The sequence below is a fragment of the Microtus ochrogaster genome, linkage group LG4 (assembly GCF_000317375.1).
Source record: "Microtus ochrogaster isolate Prairie Vole_2 linkage group LG4, MicOch1.0, whole genome shotgun sequence".
Classification (NCBI taxonomy): domain Eukaryota; kingdom Metazoa; phylum Chordata; class Mammalia; order Rodentia; family Cricetidae; genus Microtus; species Microtus ochrogaster.
The window spans coordinates 55,620,066-55,639,841 of NC_022030.1; the positions used below are offsets into that span (position 1 = coordinate 55,620,066).

Below are 19,776 nucleotides of genomic sequence, written 5' to 3' on the forward strand. Positions count from 1 at the left end.
ATCCCTCTTTCCTCTACCTCAGGTCTAGAAAGCTCATTCCTGGGACCCTGGGACCATTGTTGGGTGTATCCAGTCGTGGTCCAAGAGACTCCTAACTTGCCATAGAGACAAGAAGGTCCAGCCTGATGTGTCCCTCAACCCTAGGAAGTGCAGGACATGGCTTTCCTGGGCACTCACAACTGTTCCATGCCCTTGGATCTGTGTTCTAATCCCAAGAATCTGGGGTCGGAGCCCCTCCTAGTTCTTTCTAGCTCTTCACACTGCCTCCTTTACCCAATTACTGAGATGAAATCCGTCTTGCCCTTGTCCTGGGGAAAGACTAAGGCCAGGGATGTGATGGGTCCATTCCAGAGCCCAGCATTCTTCAAGTTACAAAGAGGACGCATAGGAACGGAGGTGATTCCTGGGATCTAGATAGAGGGCGGCTATGGAAACTCAGTAGGTGACCACAGTCTCCCTTCTAGAAATAAAAAGGAGTGAGAGTCAGGGGAGGGGTTGTAAGGGCCCAAGGTACTCACCGGCATGCCCTCTATACCCCTGAATCACTGCCAATGCCTAGAGAAGGCTAAACTGCACTCAGGACTCACTCCGAGCCACCAGCCTTCTCCTTCCCACCCCACCCAGAGATCATACATTAAGTCCTGCCGCTTGCTGTTTTTATTTTTCTTGTGACAGACAGACAGAGAGCTGCACAGACAGCTGGACGGCTGAGGGGACGGTCAGGACAACATAGGCAATAGGGATTGGATGGAAAGGAAACTCCATAAAAGGCAATAAATAAATAAATACAAATAGGAAGAAGGGCAAAGGCCATGGAGAAGCAGCGGGGACATCCCTGGGCCAGTGTAGAGGGCCCAGAACCACACCCGCTGGGGCAGGAGACCAGCTTGAGTGGCCTTAGGCCCTCAGCTCATTGCCTTTCTTCTTCCTTTCTGAAGATTCAGTTGCTGGCCTGCCCTGCCACCCCTGAGCCCGCCCTCCGCCCTCCCTTCCACTTATCTCTGCTCTGGCTCCTGGCACTGCCGCCATGTTCTGTCCTTCTCTCCTGTACTCAGCCCAGCTCACTGTTTCCACATCACTGGATCCTCCTTCCTCTTCAGCCACTCCCTGAGGTCCACCTCTTCCTCTGCATCCCAGAACCTTCCTCAAGTTTCCTCCCCCCCAGCCTCTACTTCTCACTTCCCTGCTCCCTTCTTGCCTCTTTCTCTTCTCACCCTTGCCCGGTCTGACTAGTGCGTCTCCTGCTCTGCTTATAGCCGGGGTGACATCCGGCTGAAGCCCCAGGGGCCTTGTCCCCTTAGGTCCATGAGGTAATAGCCCAGCCAGATGTTGCTGCTGCTGCTGGTATCTGAAGCCCCCCGGCCTTTCCAGCTGAGCATGGGCTCTGGAATGTCCCTTGGCAGCGTTGAGTGGGAACCCGAGTTGAAGCCCGTGGCCGGGCTGTGGTCCATGCCACCTAGGGGCTGCCAGGGTAGGAGCGGAGCAGCACCTTGTGACGGGTAGCAGCCTCTGCCCGGCGTCGCCGCTGCTCACCCAAGAATTCCTTGAGCCGGTTGGTGGTGAAGGTGAGTGTCTGGCGGCGCAGCTTCATCAGGTAGGCATCTTGCAGCCATGGGTGGGCCAAGCAGTCCTGTAGTGAGGGCCGGCTCCTGCCAGGCCAGTGAGGGATCATGAACTGGGAAAGAAGCTCTGGGAGAGGGCAGCCTGTGCCCTCCCTCGGGCCCTTTACCCATCCTGATTCACCAACATGTGTGGATAACTGGGCTTAGTTTCCCAGTCTCTGGAATAGGAACAGTGATTCTGTCCTTCCCAGGACGGTTTTGGGCTTTAAACGGCAGACAGCATGATTGCTGCAGCACTCTATGGAGGAGTTGGAGTCTGGCCCCATGAAGCCAGGGTCGGTCCTAACACTGGAAGATAAGCAGGTAGGGAGCCTACTCACCAGGGATGTACTGAGAGGACCTTTCGCAAGAAGAGGGTGGCACTCTGGGATGTGTTCGGGTACAACTGGAAGGCATCAAAGCGACCCCCCACAATCCGAGCCTCTGTTTCTTGGGGGTCTGGCTCATAGAATGGGGAGTATCCACTGAGCCTGTTGAGGAAGGCAGGTGAGTTGGCACAGTCTCGGATGCCTCTCTTATTGCCCCTACCTGAGAATGATGGTCAGTGGTCAAGCCTAAGAGACATTAGCGTAGGGCATCTGGGAGGGGCACAATACTCAGGAGCAGTCCCACCTTGGCACTGGATGGGTGGTGTGGAGACAGGGCAAGAAGGAGGAGGTATGGGCAGAAGTGGGGGCTGAGAGCTAGAGCAGGCAGATGGAGAGGATCATGGACAGAGGAGAGCAGGGAGTCGGAGCAGGGCCAGGCCACTCACATGATGTAGGTGAGCACACCCGCTCCCCAGATGTCCGTGGCAGAGCCAATGGGGTCTCCCTTCACCATCTCAGGAGCTGATGGGAGACAGAGGACAAGCTGATCTAGGTTCCCCGTAGCAGAGGAACAGAAAGAGGCGGGCGGAGCGGGGTGGGAAGGATCTGGAGCCTCAAGGAGCAGGACCATGGCCAGGTTACCACGTCATGAGTAAAATCAGAGCATCAGGCCTTATAGGTCAGCAGACAGGACAAAAGTGGGGGTGTCCACCAGGAGATGTGGGCCACCTGGGGCATTAGAGGTTCCCGAGGACCTAAGATGCAACTTCACAAGCTGCCTTGGATCAGTTCCTTGTGGCCAACACCAAGTTGAAGAGCCTTTGAAAGCAGCCTGGCTGGCTCTAATCCCAAGCCTGCCCCTCTTTGACTATGGGACCCTGGGCAATTTACTAAAGCAGCCTAGCTGTCCATTGTCTCGTCTGTAACGTGTGGTTTGTAGAGCGGCTCTAAGGAATAGAGACAAAAGCGTCAGTTAGCAGGTAGCTAAATAACCGCTGGTTCTCCCTGCTCTGTACAGTCATAATTGATTCTCTCGTTTTCCCAGGTTTTGCGAATCCCATTGCAGTTATTTGTAACTGTCTAATTGGACGAATACTTAACGTCAGGGTTCCTCTCTTTCCTCATCTGTAAAAACGAAGCACTATTATGCCAAACTCTAAGGCTATTGTAAAGATCAATGGAAAAAACCCTGTTCATTATTTACCTAACAGTTGCTTCACAGTGAATGGTACGTATGTGGGTGAGAGGGTGAGCCTGGCACATCCCTTTGGCAGCCCCCCCCCACCCTCCATCACGACCAGCTGCTGGTCTTCTCACCCATGAACTCCAGAGTGCCTGTGCGGTGGCCAAGGGGCTTCAGGGCCTGAGGGTTGTAGGGCTGGGCACTGCCAAAGTCCACAATCTTAAGGGCATTGTCAGCAGCCAGCAGCAGATTGTCTGGCTTGATGTCCAGGTGTAGCACATGGTGGCCATGGAGGTAGTCCAGCCCTTGTAGCAGCTGCACCACGTAGGTGGCCACATCATCTTCTGAATACCGGAATCTGGGGTGGGGGTAGGAGGTGGGTAGGGCGTGGCAGAGGCGGCCAGCTTCCCCAACTCTTGCTACCCATTCTGTTCCCCAGGAACACCCAGCTCTACCTGTCACTGAGCCCACAGAGGAGTTCTCGGTTGCCACAGCTCTCAGCAATAAGCACAAGGTACCGAGGGGTGATGTAGGCCTCATGCAGGGACATGAGCCGTTCATGGTGCAGCGTCCGCAGCACCTCATATTCCTGCAGTACCCGATGTTTGCCCTCTGCTGCGTATGGCACGATCTTGGCAACGAACGTTCGGCCCGTAGCATTCTCCCGGCAGGATCGCACAACACCGAAGCGGCCCCTGTGTGTGCAGGGGGGGGGGGAATGCCACAGACTCAGGTGGCCGCTATCATTGTGAGAACTAAAACAGGAAGCAGGGACCCTGGGAACAAGAATGCAGTGGGCTTCCGAGTTCATTGCTAGGAACAAAGATTCCAGCACTCACTGGCTCTCTACCTATAAACGAGTCCATAACCTCAGTTTTCTCATCTGTGAAAGGGGTGCTGATGGCAAGGCAGTGCCTTCCCCTCACAGTTGTGAAGATGAAATACAGCCCAAGGCTCAAGCTCAGGGTGGTACCCAGCTGAACCCCACAGTTCTAAAACCCCACACTTCAGCATCTTTCTCCAAGCCCAGTCATGACAGTCTGCTCTGCCTAAACTTTATGTCCCTTGTGTCCCCTCCTCTTTCCCACCTTCCCTTCCCCATCCTGCTTGCCTGGCCTTCTCTTCTAGGAAGGTGTAGGGTTTCTGAGGGGGGCCCTGTCGAAGACTGGTGCTCTCAGGTGTGGGAGAGATGACCACCTCCTTGGCTGGGCTGAGGCTCCGCACAGTCACCTTGGTGGGCTCAGGAGGGGGCTCAGGGGCTGGGGGCTCAGGGGCTGGAGGTGCGGACACAAAGGAAGTCACCATATACAAGGAAGTTGAGGAAGGTGCTGGTTTAACCCCTTGTGGAGTAGAGGTTGGGGTCAGGGTTCCAGTGTCAGGGACAAAAGACTTGGGTTCACTTGGGGTGACCTGAATACTGGGTGGGGTGGACTCTGCTTGCTGGGCAGCCAGCAGACCCCTGTGCTTTCGTGGAGGGGTCGGGGGTGGTGGACCCACGGCCTTGAGTGAGGACAAGGCCTGGCTAGAGGACATGGGGGACACTGAGGAGCTGAGAGTGACTGCCTGGGGACCTGGGGGAGCAAGAGCTGGGGTGAGGGCTAGTGAGGTAGGAGAGTCAGAAGGTGGGGCCCTGGCTGGCCCTGAGGTAACAGGGGCATCTTGGGGAGCAGCAGCTGGCTGAGCCGAAGAATCTGAGAGGAGACAAAGAAAATCATCCCTGAGTGTTCTGAAAAGAAAGCCGTGATGCTCCAAGGAGTGGCAAGGGGCCGCTACCACCCTACACCTTCCACCAACCTTGAGGACCTCTGATGAGGACCTTCTCAGAAGGGTTGCTGAAGGGCCCCTGCCCAGCACGGTTGGAACAGGCCACGCGGAACCTCACAGTCACACCGACAGGCAGCTGTGTCACATTGTAGTAACAGTCGAGAATGCCTGAGCTTACGGAGTGCCAGACAGACTCCCCTGTGGACAGCACAGGGAGGGTTAAGGCCACAGAAGAGAAGAGGCCTCTATCTGAGAAGGAGCTAGCCTTCCCAAGCAGCACCCCCGCCCATCACCGGGCCTGCCACCGGCTGCCTCCTTTCTTCCCCCATCCTGCCTTGCCCTCACCATCTACCCGCCGCTCCAGAGTGTATGTGCAAGGTGCCCGGCTGTCTCCTGGCTTCCACAGCACCAGCGCTGTATCATGGTAGGTCTGGGGCACCTCTGGAGGGGCTAGCTTTCCTGGGATGCCTGGAAGGAGAAGGAGAGGCCCCAGTGGAGGGCTCAGCACACTCTACCCCCACCTCCTCATCCCTACTGCATGAGCCCTACCCCCCTCACTCACGGGCCACAGACACAGTACAGGAGCTGGTAATGCTGCCCAAGACATTGGTAGCCGAGCACTCATAGAGCCCAGCATGCCGCTTGCCAGCCCGGGGTATGCTCAGCAGCTGCCGCCCATCTTTGCAGGACACGATAACCACTGAGGGCTCTGACCTCAGGGACTGCTTATCTGGAGACAAGAAGGCATGGGGGTGGCAGCTGAGGAAAGCCAGGTTTCTCTCACTTGCCCTTCACTTCTGCTTCCCTGTGGCCCTGCCTCTCCTATGCCCTTTACTAGGAACCACTTGTCATCCCCCCCCCCCGCCACGCCCGTCTCCCCTTCTCTGTGGAAGATGCAATCTACTTACCTTTCATCCAGGAGATACGGGGTGCTGGGCAGCCTGCCGGTAGGCAGAGCAGGGTGGCTGCTTCCCCCTCCAGCAGCACCTGGTCCTTGAGTTTAATGTGGAAGACTGGGGGGAAATCTGAAGGAAAAGAGACAGCTCAGGACCCTGGCTGCTTGCTGCCCAGGGAGGGACAGATGCACGTGAGCCCTGGCGGACAGGACTAGCAGGGAACAGAGCAAATGGTTCCCTCCTCCCAGCTAAATGCGGGGAGTAGAAGCTCATGCCGGGCCTTCGAGGATTTTCCTGTGGTAAGCATCACCTTCTCCAGGCCCTCCGCATGTGTGGAACCACCTTTCCTTGACTGATGACTGAGGACGCTCGGGCCATACCTCACATTTGTAAATCACTTAGAGCCAAGACCAGCACTAAGTGTTCTACAAGCATTTGTTAAAATAAAAACAAACACATTTTGAAAAATGATAACAGTTAAGATTCTGTAATTTAAACTCCCTCTGGGCCACTGCAGGGCAAGTGGGAAGGGAAAGGAGAAGAAGCAGTGACATGACCTAACATGGGCTGCATGCAGAATCTGTGACCAGAATGTGCAGCCTTGGAGCCAGCAAGTAAAGACTCTTGCCACCAAGCTCATGATCTGAGTTCAGTTCAGGAGAGGCACATGATAGAAGGAAAAAACACACTCCCAAGAGTTGTTCTCTGTCTTCCACACGCATGCCATGGCAGGTACATGTATATGTGTATGTACACACACACACACACACACACACACACAATACATAAATGTAAATGTTTAAAAAGAAAAGATTGGCCCATGGTAGCACATGCCCCTTTAATTCCAGCACTTGGGAGCCAGTGGCAGGAGGATCTCTGTGAGTTCGAGTCCAGCTTGGTTTACATGGTTCTACTACAGCCAGAGCTCTACAGAGAGACCCAGTCTCAAAAAACAAACAAAACCTGTGCTGTTCTGAGAGACCTGAAGCTAGTGCCCCCTATAGACAGCCCCTGGAAGGGTGTCTCTTGGCCTCCCTGAGGTGTAGGGGAGCCTCCTGACATTTCAACTTTGGTGTACTCAATTCAGGCCCTTAAAAACAACGTCTGAAGACTGGGTGGTGGTGGCGCACGCCTTTAATCCCAGCACTTGGGAGGCAGAGGCAGGCGGATCTCTGAGAGTTCGAGACCAGCCTGGTCTACAAGAGCTAGTTCCAGGACAGGCACCAAAGCTACAGAAACCCTGTCTCGAAAAACGAAATAAAACAAAACAAAAACCTTCTGAGAGAGCAGAATAGAGACTGCAGGACCCTAAGCAAGTCACGCCCCTTCAAAAGCTCCATTTCTGGAGAATGTCTGTGACTTTGAGAGACTGTGCCCAACCTAGCTTGGGTAAGGAGGGTTTGCTGTGAAACTCAAAGGAGGCTCATGGAGAGCTAGCACGTGTCTGGCACGAAGGAAGTGCTCCCAGACATTAGCTCTTCTTGAGGTTGTTACTATTATCTCCTTGATATACCCAACAGAGAAGCCAGGAGCTGAACCTGGAAAGAGGGATTATTGGAGAAAAGCAGAAAGAAACTGGTTGGTGACCTTGCCTAAGGCAAGAGGCTTGGAGCTCTGTGCCAGTCCTGCTGGACTGGAGTTCCTCAGAGACAGGATGATTTGAAATTGTTATCCCTGAATTGTTCCTTAAGATCCAATCTGGTTTAGGTCACAGTAGGTGGAGTGTATCGCCTTCACCGGAGGGGTTGGGGAGAGCTAAAGGCCCCTGGGAAATCAGGATCTGAAGAACCAGGAGGGATCTGGAATCCAGCAGGAGCACAGGAACAATGTCTCTTCTTACTGTACCCTATTGTTCCCAGAGGAGGGGTCCTAATCTCATCCTCCGGTGTACTGGGAATAACCTCATCAGTTGCCACCCCCAGTCCTAGTTGGGGTACTAGGGACCGAACAAAACAGGCCGGGGTGAGCGCTGGAAGATGACCTTGGCCTAGCTTGGCCAGTCCTACTGCCATTGCCCATTCCCTGGGACCAGCCCCAATTGATAGAGTGGGAGAGGCTTCTTCCGGAAGGGAGATGAGGTCAGAGGGCACTGCTGAGCAGGGAACCAGCTGCACTAGCAAATGGAGCCCCAGGTGGGAAGGGATTAGCCACCCCACATTTCTCTGCTGATGCTCTCCTCCACCCGCCTCCCTTCCCCTCTCTTCCAGCCAGCTGGTCTTCCCTCCCCACCATACCAGCCCCACAGTCCTGACTAGAGCTTTGGCACAGTCCTCTCAAGCAAGGCCAGCCGAAGCAAAACGGAGGTTAGATCCAGTCTGAGCAGTTTAACCCAAAACTGGGCCAGGAGAGAGTGGACTACTTTTCTCTAAAGATGTGCTTCGTGGGTAACGAGGAGAGTCCAGAGTTGTGGAGAACTGAGGACGCAGTCCAAGCTGGGAGACAAAGTGTGTCTTTGAGTGTGCACACTCTGGGGCTCCGGGTGCACCAAAGTAGGATTTTGAGCTGCTTCCCAGGGTTCTCTAACTGCCTCTCTTCTGAAGAGTCAAGCAGGTCTCTATCTCTGTCTCTCTATGTCTCTCTCCCTCCCTTTTTCTTTTCTCTCTTCCTCCCATTATCCCCTTTATCTCAATAAAACTCTTCACTTAAAAAAAAAAAACCACCCTGTACCCAGATACCCAGATGCAGAAACCTTCCAAGGTCTTCCAAGTGACAGAAGGCCAGCCAAACAAAGACTTTAATAGAGTGACCTGGAGATGCTCTGGGCTGTGACTGCTCCCTTTGTTAGACCTGAGGCTTGGACAAACTACTCAGCATCACTTCACTAAGCCTGCTTCCTCGCCGGCAAACTAGGAGGCTGAAGATCATCCTTCTAAAGAATGCCGTGGTGTTAAACAAGACAGCGTTTGTGACATGCTTAATAGGACACTTGCCTCTGCTAATTAATGGCAGCTGCTGCTGTAATTATCATTGTTGTTCTCCTAACTCGAGGCCTCTTCCATGGCTGCCCAAGCTCCTCCTGGTGAGCCACTTTTACTCAGCCAGGAGAGCAACCTGAGGCTTTCTTACCTGATTCGCTGGGCACATATTGGTGACCTAAGTCCTCTTGGACACTGGCGGAGAGGTTTGGCTGTGATAAGCCCTTGTTCTTGCGCAGCCTGGAAAGGCCCCATCGGTGCCGGCTTCGGCTCTCCCCTGGAGCTGGACAGACCCAGACTCATGAGCTCTTGCGTAGCCATTACAGCCAGCACCCAAGTCTCTGTAGCTCTCAAGGTACTCCCCTCCCCCCAAAAAAGATCCAACCACCTTGTCCTCCTCTTCCTGATCCCTCTCCACCTTCCTCATCTCTCTAGCTCTGCCAATACCACCCTTCCGGCCTTTCTTTCAGAGCTACCTGTAGCACACACACCATACCCACCTCTCACCTAGTCCCGCCTTACCTGAGGAACCCGATGTGCCGCTGGCCTCTGAGCCCAGAGACTCAGCGGAAGGTGTTGTGGCACCAGCCTGAGAGGCCAGTTGATTGTGTGGAACACCGAGGCGTCGCAGGCTCTCCCCTTCCGAAGTAGCCCTGCGCAGCCGTCCAAACAATGGTGTGCTGCGACCCGAGGCGCCCCCGGAGTCCTCGCTGCTGCCGCTGCGCTGCAAACGACTGGATAGCCGCTCCAGCGTGGAGCTGAGTCTCCTGCGCACCGCCAGCACTGGGGAGCCCCGTGCTGAGCTACCACCCTCAGAGCTCTCCCCGTCTCCACTGCGGGACTCCCAGGCTGGGTGTCGTTGTCCGGGCGGGGTCCTCCTCAGCTTCTGCGATAGGGACAGCGAAAGGCGGCGTACGAGGCCCGGCTCCCCCGCTACCCTGAGGTCCTGCACAGAGCGCGAGCGCTCTGGCCGTCGCACCAGCTCTAGCGGAGTTCCCGCCGGGCTGGGACGGTAGATGCCATCGTCCTCTGCCCCACGGAAGGGACCGCGCTCCTCTGAGCGCGAGCGGCTCAGTAGCCGCAGACCCCGTGACAGTGGCGATTCCCGGCTGCGCTTGAACTTAGCCTCGAACACAGCCTCTGATTCCAGGTTCTCGATGCTGCTGCCGAGGCTGCTGCCTGGCCTGGGGGGCACCGTGGGGACTCGAGCTTTCTCGGCCAGCACTGGGGGAGTTCTGGCCGAAGGCACGCGCTTATTGGAGGCTCCGGGAGGTGGGGAGGCCACCCTGGCAAACACAGCCGCATGGGGCTTGGGCTCTGATGAAGGCACAGCGGAGCCCTCTGTGGACTGGGTGGGACTGGACAGTTGGAGCGACTGCATGATCTGAGCATAGGGGGTGAGAGGCTGCGCTGGCATTTGCAGAGCCAAAGTGGGCTGTGCTGGTTTAGCAGCTCGGGCTGGCTCTGGTTTGGGCTCTGGAACCTTCTCTGGGGCAGGCTGAGGTGCAGGGGGCTGGGGAGAGTCTCTGGGTGCAGCAGCGGGAGGTTCCGGGGACTTGGTGATACTGGGTTTGGCGACGCTGGGCCTCGCAGGGCTGGGTGGCTGGGCCTCGCTAAGGGCAGACAAAGAGGGAGACTCCTGCAGTCTGCGAGCCCCAAGCCTGGCTACCGGGATTTCAAGGGGTGCCCCTGCGCGGCGGTGCCGACCTCGGGGCTCTCCCTCACCCTGAGAAAAGCTGCTGCTCTTTTGCAGGCCCCGAGACTCGGGAGGGTGCTGGTGGTGGGGTGCAGCCTCGCTGGAGGCAGCCCGCGCCATTCTAGGATCCCGTGCTCTGCCCCCTAGGCTCTCCAGCAGGGGACCCCTGAGGCCGCTGACCTTGCCATCCTCGGGACCTCCCCGTAACAACCGCTGACGCAGGGCCTGCAGCCTCTGGGCGTACTCGCCCTCACCCAGGCCTCCCCGAGTCAGGCGGGTGGCACCCGGGCTGGGGCTCCTACGCTGGGGCAGCTCCACAGAAGCCGCCTTGTGTAGGCTCCGGCCCGGCTCCCGCGACCCGACCCGGGGCAGGGCGCTCTCGGCAGAGCTGCCCCTACGGAGCTCGGGCCGCCTGGAGCTAGGCCCATCTGGGGGCTCCTGGCCTGGAGAGGGGAGTGCCTCAGGGCTGGGGGCCTCCTGGTCCTTAGAGGAAGCCCTTCCCTGTTCTTGCCAGTCCATGGGGGTGACAGCCCCAGCGTCCGGGGTCCCCAGAGCCTCATCTTCAGTGGGGATGTCAGTGAGGGACACCCGAGAACCTGAGAACTCGGGCTGCAGGGGTCGGGGCACCGAGGGAAGTTCTTCCAATTCTTCCTCTTCCGAGTCTGATGAAGATGAGAGTCCCCCACTCGCGGGTGGTCTTCTAGGCATGGCCACCCATACCCGCTCCGGGGGAGCCCGCAGCAGCTCCGGAATGGGGCGTAGCACCAGGTGGCACTTGTAGCTGATCTGGGAGCGCTGCAAAGAAAGTACTACAGTTAGACCAGAAAGGCCAAGAGGCTGCAATGGCTCCCAGGCCCCTTTTCAGCTCTGGGGGAAGTATAGGGACAGGAAGGCAGATCAGGTAGGAGTGGGAGGTGAGAGGTGGGGATCACCATGGGGGGGTTATGTGGAAGGAAATTAGTGTGGAAAGGGCAGACACACTCACCTGCCACCTCCTCCGTGACAGAAAGAGCTTCAGGTGGTCCGTGCTCACCTCTGCACCCTTTGCTTGTGTCTGCAAACCCAGAAAAGAGGACTTGAGACAAAGTCCATTGTGGGGCTTGGAACAAGATGTATGGGTTCCTGGGGTCTTGTCTCTGTGACTCTGTCAGGCCAGAGACACACCTAAGACAAATTCTTTGTAAGAGGAGGGACAGGAAATAAGGAGTACCTGAGGGAGGGTGGCTTTCCCTGGAATACTGGGTACCCTGGTGGCCCCCAGTCCCCTTTCTGTCTCTATGTATGACAAGCATCCCAGACATCTGAAGTCCAGGTGGTCCAGCCTAACAAGGCTCCCCACCTGGTTCACTCCAATGTCACTTGTTTCTGGTCGGAGGAAGGAAACTCTCACTTCAGGGGTTGCTGGCAGAATGGCTTGTCTTCAGTTGACCCAGCACTGTGCTCAGTGATAAGTATTAGTTTTGTAGGATGATGGGCACCAAGTTCGCGGCATTGAACATGCTAGGCGGGCAGCCTTCCACTGAGCTACATGGCCTCATCCAATGGCAAGTTTACTTAGACGCCTTTTCTGGACTCACTTGCTGACTGCCTCCCCACCAGTGCCTAGTCCCAGGATGCTGGGGCTTGACAATGACGAGAACCCTGACCTGGTGACAATCATAAGTGAATCAGGCCACCCAACCCCTAGTGTGTGGAACCCACTCAGGACAGAGGTGCAATCACAAAAGGGAGGAAATTAGACCAGGACTGGCCTTGAGCACCAGTAAGAAGCCTGAAGTGGATCCCCCAGATAGGAAGAGGGGTTCAAGACTATGCTTAAAGTCTAGCTACTTCAACTTGATCATGGACTTGGGCCTCAGTTTCTTTATTAAAAAATAGGAGCAATAATACAATCTTTTACAGATCAATTGAGAGGCTAATAGGTCACATGTATATAAATGCATATCATAGTTATCACATGTAATGGTCAGTAAATGGAGCCATTAGTAACATTTTCTTTCCCCCCATCTCTGTAGCATACGTGGGAGGACTAGACTCACTTTGAACCAAGGATGTTCCAGTGTCTCTTCTGCAGTAGGTCTCCTGTAAAGGGATGAGAAGTAATGATTTAGCATTCATTCATGAATGGTTGAGAAAATGTGATCTTTTAAGAACCAGGGATTTGGGGGCTGGAGAGATGGCTCAGAGGTTAAGAGCATTGCCTGCTCTTCCAAAGGTCCTGAGTTCAATTCCCAGCAACCACATGGTGGCTCACAACCATCTGTAATGGGGTCTGGTGCCCTCTTCTGGCCTGCAGGCATACACACACACACAGACAGAATATTGTATACATAATAAATAAATATTTAAAAAAATATTAAAAAAAAAGAACTAGGGATTTGGGGTAGAGAGATGGCTCAGTGGTTAGAAGCACAAGCTGCTCTTCCAAGGGACCTGATCAGGCAGATTACAGCTGTCTGTAACTCCATCTCCAGGGGGTCTGATGGCCTCCACAGATACCATCGCTCATATGCACATAACACACTCATGTGTACATACATACTCACAAGTAATTAATTCAAACTCAAGTTGTTTCGGCAACTAAAAAATGCATATTCTTAAATCCTACTCAGAAAACTCTGAAACACACACACACAAAACCCCCATTTTTAAAAAATGGGAGGAGGGGTCAGGAAAGATGACTCAGATATTGAGAGCACTGATTGCTCTTCCAGAGGACCCAGGTTCAATTCCCAGCACCCACATGGCAGCTCACAACTGTCTGTAACTACAGTTTCAGGGGATCTGATACCTTCACATCAATGCACATAAAATAATGTGAAGTAAATTATTAAAAATAATACAAACTAGCTGGGCAGTAGTGGTGCCCGCCTTTAATTTAACCAGTACCCCAGAGGCAGATGCAGGTGAATCTCTGTGAGTTTGAGATCAGCCTGATCTACAGAGTGAGTTCCAAGACAGCCTGGGCTACACAGAGAAACCCTGTCTTGAAAAATCAAAAATAATTAAAGAAAATTAAAAGCAAATCTTAGAAATACTAAATGAAAAAAGCAAAAGAGCTAGGAGTCGCATATCTAAGGGCAGAGGCTTGGTAGGAGGAAGCATGTAACCGCTTTGAGGGCCGGTCTCTGCGATTAGGAGATCTACTCACTGCCGATCCTGAACCAGCACTTTGATGAGAAAGCCCCGGGCCTCCCTGCTCAGACTCAGGAATGTGGTCTCCTCAAAGGCCACGTTGTAGTTGCGGATGTTCATCAGAGTGGTCCGATCGTTTTCTCCCACAAATGGGGAGATGCCCGTCAAACTGCAGGGGCAGAGTGGGTGAGGGTAAGAGTTGGCAGAGCCTTGAGGCTCAGGTTAAGGTGAAGCACAATGCCTGTGGCAAGGGACCAGGGACAATTGGAGGCCTAGGGATGTGGGGACATCAGAGGCTGGGCAAATCTGGATAGGAAGCCAGAGTTTTCCAGATGGTTGTGAGCCACCATGTGGTTGCTGGGAATTGAACTCAGGACCTTTGGAAGAGCAGACAGCGCTCTTAACCACTGAGCCATCTCTCCAGCCCCCAAGCCAGAGTTTCCATATTCTTGTCCGGCTCTCACTTGAGGTCCTCCCACAGGTAGAGAGGCAGTGTGCTTTGGGAGCTGTTGGTTGCCTGTGCTTTGGAGAACAATTTCTGTCCCTCCTCCAGTGTGGCTTTCCCATGAGGAGATGTATTCCCCTTCTAGTCTATGCTCTGGGCCTCCTAGGACCAGGAAGGTCCCTGCCAAAATGATGCTAAGCCTACACTGGCCTCTGTGGATCCAGTCTGCCCACCTCTTAGAAAACTCGGACATGCCAACCGGGGTAACTAGCCTCATGCATGTGAAACCCCTCAGGTGAGGAAGAAGCCATGTGTGTAGAAGAGAAGGGAGTGGGCTGTGGGCCCTGTAAATGTTAGGAGTGGGCCAGCCAGGAGACCAGTTGGAGACTGCAGAGGGGTCCTTACCAGAGGAAGGCAACGACACCCACAGGCCTGTGGGAAACCAGAAGTATGGGTGAGAAGCCAGCGCACACCAGCCAGAAATGAGTAGATCTCTCCACCACCATTCTGAAAAGGATGGGTTCTCCCGGGGAGCACTGCACAGGAGTACCAACTTCAGGTAGGAACTCAACCCAAAGTCAGGGACCATGGCAGGGTTGCCTGAGGAATCCCAGAAGTCTGAGGACCGATAGAAGCTTACACAGTCTCCCTTGGGGAGGCCCAGCCCCAGGGAAGATGGAAGCTAGGGACTATAGAGCTGCGGCCCAGAGGGACTAGGTTAGCCCTGAATGAGAAGAGATGGGGCTCACGTGGGCAGAAGGGGAAAGCTTAGGAGCAGTGCTACCCGCAGTCAGAATCCCAGTTTCCTGAAGTGCTTCCCAGCAAGGGAGCAAGTCCCCAGCAAGGGCCAGCATGCCAACATTACCAGATGTCGGTGACTCCAGACACAGGGCTCTGGTTGACAATCTCGGGTGCTACAAACTCTGGAGTGCCATACTGACAATACTGGGGCTCCCCTGGAGTGAGTTCCTGGGCATTCCCAAAGTCACAGATGCGCACCTGCTCTTCGCCCCCCGCACCGTCCCAGACCAGCAGGTTCTCCGGCTATAACCAGAGCATAGGAGCTGATTAGGGAGGAACACCCCACATGCCAGCCCCACCGCCTGACTGTTCTCCACGCCCCTCCTCACCTTGACATCCAGGTGCAGCACGTGGCTCTGGTGCAGGTAGCCTATCCCTTCCAGCACTTGACGCATATAGGCCCGGGTCTGTGAAAACAGGGGGGGCAGAGTGGAGCTGGGGAAGCATTCTGTTTGATCATCACCCAGGGAGGTAGCAAGGGGTCAGGCCATGCATGCCTGGGCAGTGGCCTTCAGATAGGTCACAAAAGCTCATCTGTTGCCCACCACATAGCATGAGGGATGCTGAGCCTCAGGGTCACCATATTCTACTACACAAGTTGTACACGGTCCGTTTAAAGAAGATAGTGATCTATATTATACTCATTGGAACTGTGCGATAGAAGCTTCTCCATCCACACAGTGAGATAAACATCCAGGAAGCTTTTTGTAGATTGTATATGTGAGAAAACGGGGAAGCGATGGAGTTACGGTCTGGAATATGTCTGCTGTTGTTTACAGAAGACTTAACAAGTCCTGTCTCGCGGGGTAGGGAATTCCGCTGTCTGTGTAGCTGTGTTCTCCTCCACTACCCCTGGCTTCCTTGTGGGCACGAACGGCACGCACAGGACCCACCCATCATTCTTAGAATTCACGCAGGTGAAGGCTAGTGAGCAACCCGGCCGGCCCCTGCCACCCACTGCCCTCACCTCAGACTCACACACGGTGGGCTTCCTGGCCATGCGTTCTAGAAGCTCTTCTGTGCACCTGTGTCATAGGTCAAGGAGAAGCAGCAAGCACGAACTACCCGACGCAGCCCAGCACTAAGCCCAGGCCCTCCTTCCCCACAAAGCATCTCTGACACAGACAGGTCCAGACACTCCTGGCCTCAGGTTATACACATGGGGTGACCTGCTTGCTCCCTTACCCTTTCTGAGCATAGGTTTCCTCACGGAGTGGAATGAAGGTGACAGCTCCTCCCCTGGCCTATGGAGCATTTTATAGGATTCGATACAGTAGAATCTTGTCGACTGTAGATGGAACTCCTCAACTATATTGGAGAGGAACCCAGGAGTCCATGTAATAAAATTATTTGCCATTTTGCTGAGGTCTGGACTTGAATAATGAAGCCTAAGAAGCTGCTTGCTGTTCAGGTCACAGTGCCCCTGCTCCAGGAGGGTCAAGTCAATTGCCGGCATTGCTAGCAAAATGTGCCTTTGTTTAGCACAGCAAGAGAAAGGTGTGGCTTTGTGAACAGTCCTCCTTAGTCAAACAAGGTATGGGCTCTCACCTGAGCAGGGTCCTGTCAAATATGCAGATACACTGCATTGCACCCTATGATGAAAACATATGGTGTTTGCTAGCTGCAGGACCTTAGAAATCACCATTTAACCTCTGTATGCCTCTTTTTTTGTTTGTTTGTTTTGAGGCAGGGTTTCCCTGTGTAATAATCCTGGCTCTTCTGGAACTCACTCTGTAGACAAGGCTGGCCTCGAACTCACAGAGAACTACCTGCCTCCGGCTCCCAAGTGTTAGGATTTAAGGGTGTGCGCCACCACTGCCTGGCTATTCTTTCATCAGCTAGAAAATAAGGATGAAATTCTACTGGGTAGATATACGTGAGGACTGAGTATATACTAAGTGTAAAATCCATGAGCATTGTCAGGCACACACTAATGCTATGTAAACTTAAGGCTTTCTTTCTTTCCTTTTCTTTCTTCTTCTTTTTTTTTCTTCCTGAGGCAAGAACTCTAGATCAACCTATCCTTGAATTCTTTGTAAACTAGGCTGGCCTTTAACTCAAAGAGATCTACTTGTCTCTAACTCCTGACAGCTGGAATTGAAGGCATATACCACTATGCCTGGCATGAACTAGATCTAGAAATGGTTTTCACAGGCGTCTCCAGATTCATCATTCATCCCGACTGCCCTCGGGCTCACCGTTTTTAAGGGGTTGATGTAACCTAAACTGGGCTATGTAGAACATGACTATAAGCTTCTGATCTCCCTCCCAGTACTGGGGTCCCAGGTGTGTGCCTCTACACTCCCTTCTATGCAGTGCTGTTGACTGAACCTAGGGCTCTGAGCATGCTCAGATCTCACCCCAGTGATAGCCCGAGCTCAAAGGACCACTTTGCAAAGGGCAAAACATGCTCCCGATTTGCCTTTACAAAGGACACTCTTTCCCCGTCTTGTCCCAGGATACAGCTCAGTGACAATGACAAGTCCCCGGCGCCTCTCGAAGGCTTCGTGGAAGTAGAGCACACAGTCATGCTGGAGTCGGGCCAGTAACCGGGCTTCACGTCTTGCTGATGCCTTGGGCTTAGCCTGGCTAGGGATGAACTTGGCTGCGAACTCCAGGCCAGAGCTCCGTTCCACCACACGCCGCAGGTATGAGAAGGCACCCCTGGAGGACACAGGGAGGGTGACAGGACACCACCATCACTACAGAGCTGACTTTCCATCTTTCCTCAGACCCAGCAGCCCCGTTCGGTCCTTGATGCCAGCTCTTCCTGGTCCCGCACCTGCCAATCTCTTGGTGGATGTCGTAGTAGTCGCTAAGCCTTCTTCCTCGGTGCTCCTCATCCTCTCCGACCCCCTCGACCTCCATAGCTGTCTGAGCTGGGGAGGAGATAGGTAGATGTTCCCATGTTGGGAGTGGGGCAGATAGAAGCAAGGGCAGAGACAGGAGACATGGGACAGATTCAAAAGACAAAGGACAGAATACTGTACTCAGGCTGGGACGAGGATGTGGTGTAAGAAATGAAGGGCAGGGTACTTCCTGCCCCTTCTCCCCCAAATACTAACGCACCTGAATGCACAGACAACTCTGCCTTGCAGGAGACTTCACCCGCCAGGTTCCGAGCTGTGCAGGTATAAACGCCTCCATCCTCGGTTCCTGCGCTGAGCACCACCAGAGAGCACTCATTCTCCTCATACACGAAGCTCACGTGGTTGCTCTCGGTCAGCAGCACCTCATCCTGCCAGGGGTACATGTCACCTGGGTCTGACCTTACTGCTACCTGGGGGCTAGCTTTTCCTCCACACCACACAGTCTCTTTCATTTGGACCTGAAGGCCAAGGGCTTGACATGCTGTCTTCACTCAGTTCCTCTGACTCTGGGACTAGAACCAGCTTCTCCCTTATCTCTTGCTAAGAATCCCTAACCCATGCCAGGCGGTGGTGGTGCACATCTTTAATCCTAGCACTCAGGAAGCAGAGGCAGGCAGATCTCTGTGTGCTCTAGGCCTACCTGGTCTGCAGAGCAAATTCCAGGACAGCCAGGACTACATAGAGAAACCCTGTCTCAGAAAAAAAAAAAATCCCTAACCCCTCAGTTCCCGGAGTCCCACCTCCTCCTGCCCACCACACCTCTGCTCAGATACTTCTCTTCTAAGGCCTCCCAGGACTGTACAGACCCCAGGCTCCCTGCCAACTGCTGCAGCCTGCGTTACCCTCTGACCTTGTACCACATGATGTCTGGCAATGGTTTCCCCTCAACCACCACAGCAAAGCGGGCTGTTTCTCCAGGTCCCACCTCCACATCTTCCATGATGGACTCAAACCGAGGGGCCTCTGCAACACACGGGGACAGAAGAGGACAGGTGTCATCCTCACAGGTGCCTGCTTCCTCAGCCCCTGTCCCTATCAGCAACTGTATGGAGAGAATACTAGGCCCTGGCCTCCCAGACTCCGCCCCCATTCCCCTCCCCCCAACCCCACCATGCCTGAGGATACCAGAGTTCCTGATGGGGCCCTCTCGGTAAACCCTAACGAAGTTGCTTTCCAAGGCTCAGAAGCATTGACTGTCACTGACCGGCACAAGTTGCTTTGTGGGACCCTTAAGATTCATTTTATGGCTTTGAAATTGGGACATTTTCATACACAAAAGAAATCTGGATTTCATGTTTCTAGTCTGGCTATCCAACCCTTCTCTCCCTGCAGTAACCATGAGGCTGGTGCAGTGTGCTCAGTGCTGCCCCCTCTGGGTGACTGCTCCTCTCAACACCCCACCTGGTGGCCTCTCACTGACTCTACTTGGCCCCTGCAGGAGGACCTGGGGCTGTGACCTAGAATGAAGCCCCTCAAGCACACTGCCTCTATCTTGAAGCGTTTCTCTCTGAGTCTTAGTTAAACGTCTAGGAAGCCTTCTACGCCTGGGAGAGAGCAAATGAACAAAAATGCCCTGCCCAAATATTAACCGGACAGTCTAGGAGTGAACCCTCGGCTGCATGGTTTCCTGCCAGGCAGCCTCTAATTCTCACGGTAGAACTAAATACACTTTGCAGTGTGCCTTGTCAAGTCTGTGAATTTCTTGCCCTGTATTCTGAGCGTGTCTTCAGGACCCCAGCTTTAAGAGGACTGAGAGTAATCAAGCCCCAAGGGGGAAAAAAAATAAAGCAAGCTGAGTATAGATTGCTACCACCACAGGGACCTGCCTGTCTTTATACAGAGAACGGGAGAGGCCATTCTGGGTCTGGGGGAGAGGCTGTTCCATGGCAGACATGAAGGGAAGGGGGCTGCCTTTCTACCCAGTCTGCAGGGCTGATGGTGGAACAGGGCCAAGCAGAATAGAGAATCTGGTATAAGCCCCAGGTCCCTTTTGAGTATGGCTGATTAAGATAGTCTCTCTAAGTCACCATCCATGACAGCTAGGATGCAGGCTCCTAGGCCTCTCTGAGCCCTAAATTTGGCTACACCTGAGAAGGGTGACAAGTCCAGCAGATACTGTGATCTGGGGACAGAGTGGTGAT

General features: G+C 54.1%; 1 protein-coding gene across 6 annotated transcripts in view; it reads right to left on the bottom strand.

Moving 5' to 3' along the window:
* Positions 1 to 647: 647 nt before the first annotated feature.
* The window catches only part of Speg (SPEG complex locus), a 50,076-nt gene continuing 30,947 nt past the window's right edge, over positions 648 to 19,776 (bottom strand). For 5 of the 6 annotated variants that reach the window (XM_026786448.1, XM_026786447.1, XM_013351701.2 and 2 more), the window contains 23 exons: positions 18,486 to 18,598; positions 17,835 to 18,003; positions 17,548 to 17,644; positions 17,229 to 17,429; positions 15,733 to 15,790; positions 15,095 to 15,172; positions 14,830 to 15,008; positions 14,370 to 14,396; positions 13,536 to 13,688; positions 12,424 to 12,466; positions 11,370 to 11,438; positions 9,211 to 11,179; positions 8,840 to 8,971; positions 5,786 to 5,902; positions 5,440 to 5,607; positions 5,223 to 5,345; positions 4,908 to 5,075; positions 4,225 to 4,804; positions 3,569 to 3,808; positions 3,248 to 3,471; positions 2,377 to 2,452; positions 1,943 to 2,092; positions 648 to 1,649 (listed from right to left, as the gene is read on the bottom strand). In XM_026786448.1, the coding sequence (XP_026642249.1) occupies positions 1,457 to 1,649; positions 1,943 to 2,092; positions 2,377 to 2,452; positions 3,248 to 3,471; positions 3,569 to 3,808; positions 4,225 to 4,804; positions 4,908 to 5,075; positions 5,223 to 5,345; positions 5,440 to 5,607; positions 5,786 to 5,902; positions 8,840 to 8,971; positions 9,211 to 11,179; positions 11,370 to 11,438; positions 12,424 to 12,466; positions 13,536 to 13,688; positions 14,370 to 14,396; positions 14,830 to 15,008; positions 15,095 to 15,172; positions 15,733 to 15,790; positions 17,229 to 17,429; positions 17,548 to 17,644; positions 17,835 to 18,003; positions 18,486 to 18,598 (5,327 nt within the window). In that variant the 3' untranslated portion in view covers positions 648 to 1,456. Of the gene's footprint in view, positions 1,650 to 1,942; positions 2,093 to 2,376; positions 2,453 to 3,247; positions 3,472 to 3,568; positions 3,809 to 4,224; positions 4,805 to 4,907; positions 5,076 to 5,222; positions 5,346 to 5,439; positions 5,608 to 5,785; positions 5,903 to 8,839; positions 8,972 to 9,210; positions 11,180 to 11,369; positions 11,439 to 12,423; positions 12,467 to 13,535; positions 13,689 to 14,369; positions 14,397 to 14,829; positions 15,009 to 15,094; positions 15,173 to 15,732; positions 15,791 to 17,228; positions 17,430 to 17,547; positions 17,645 to 17,834; positions 18,004 to 18,485; positions 18,599 to 19,776 lie in introns of those variants that run through there. The other variant, XM_026786451.1, reaches the window with a different exon arrangement.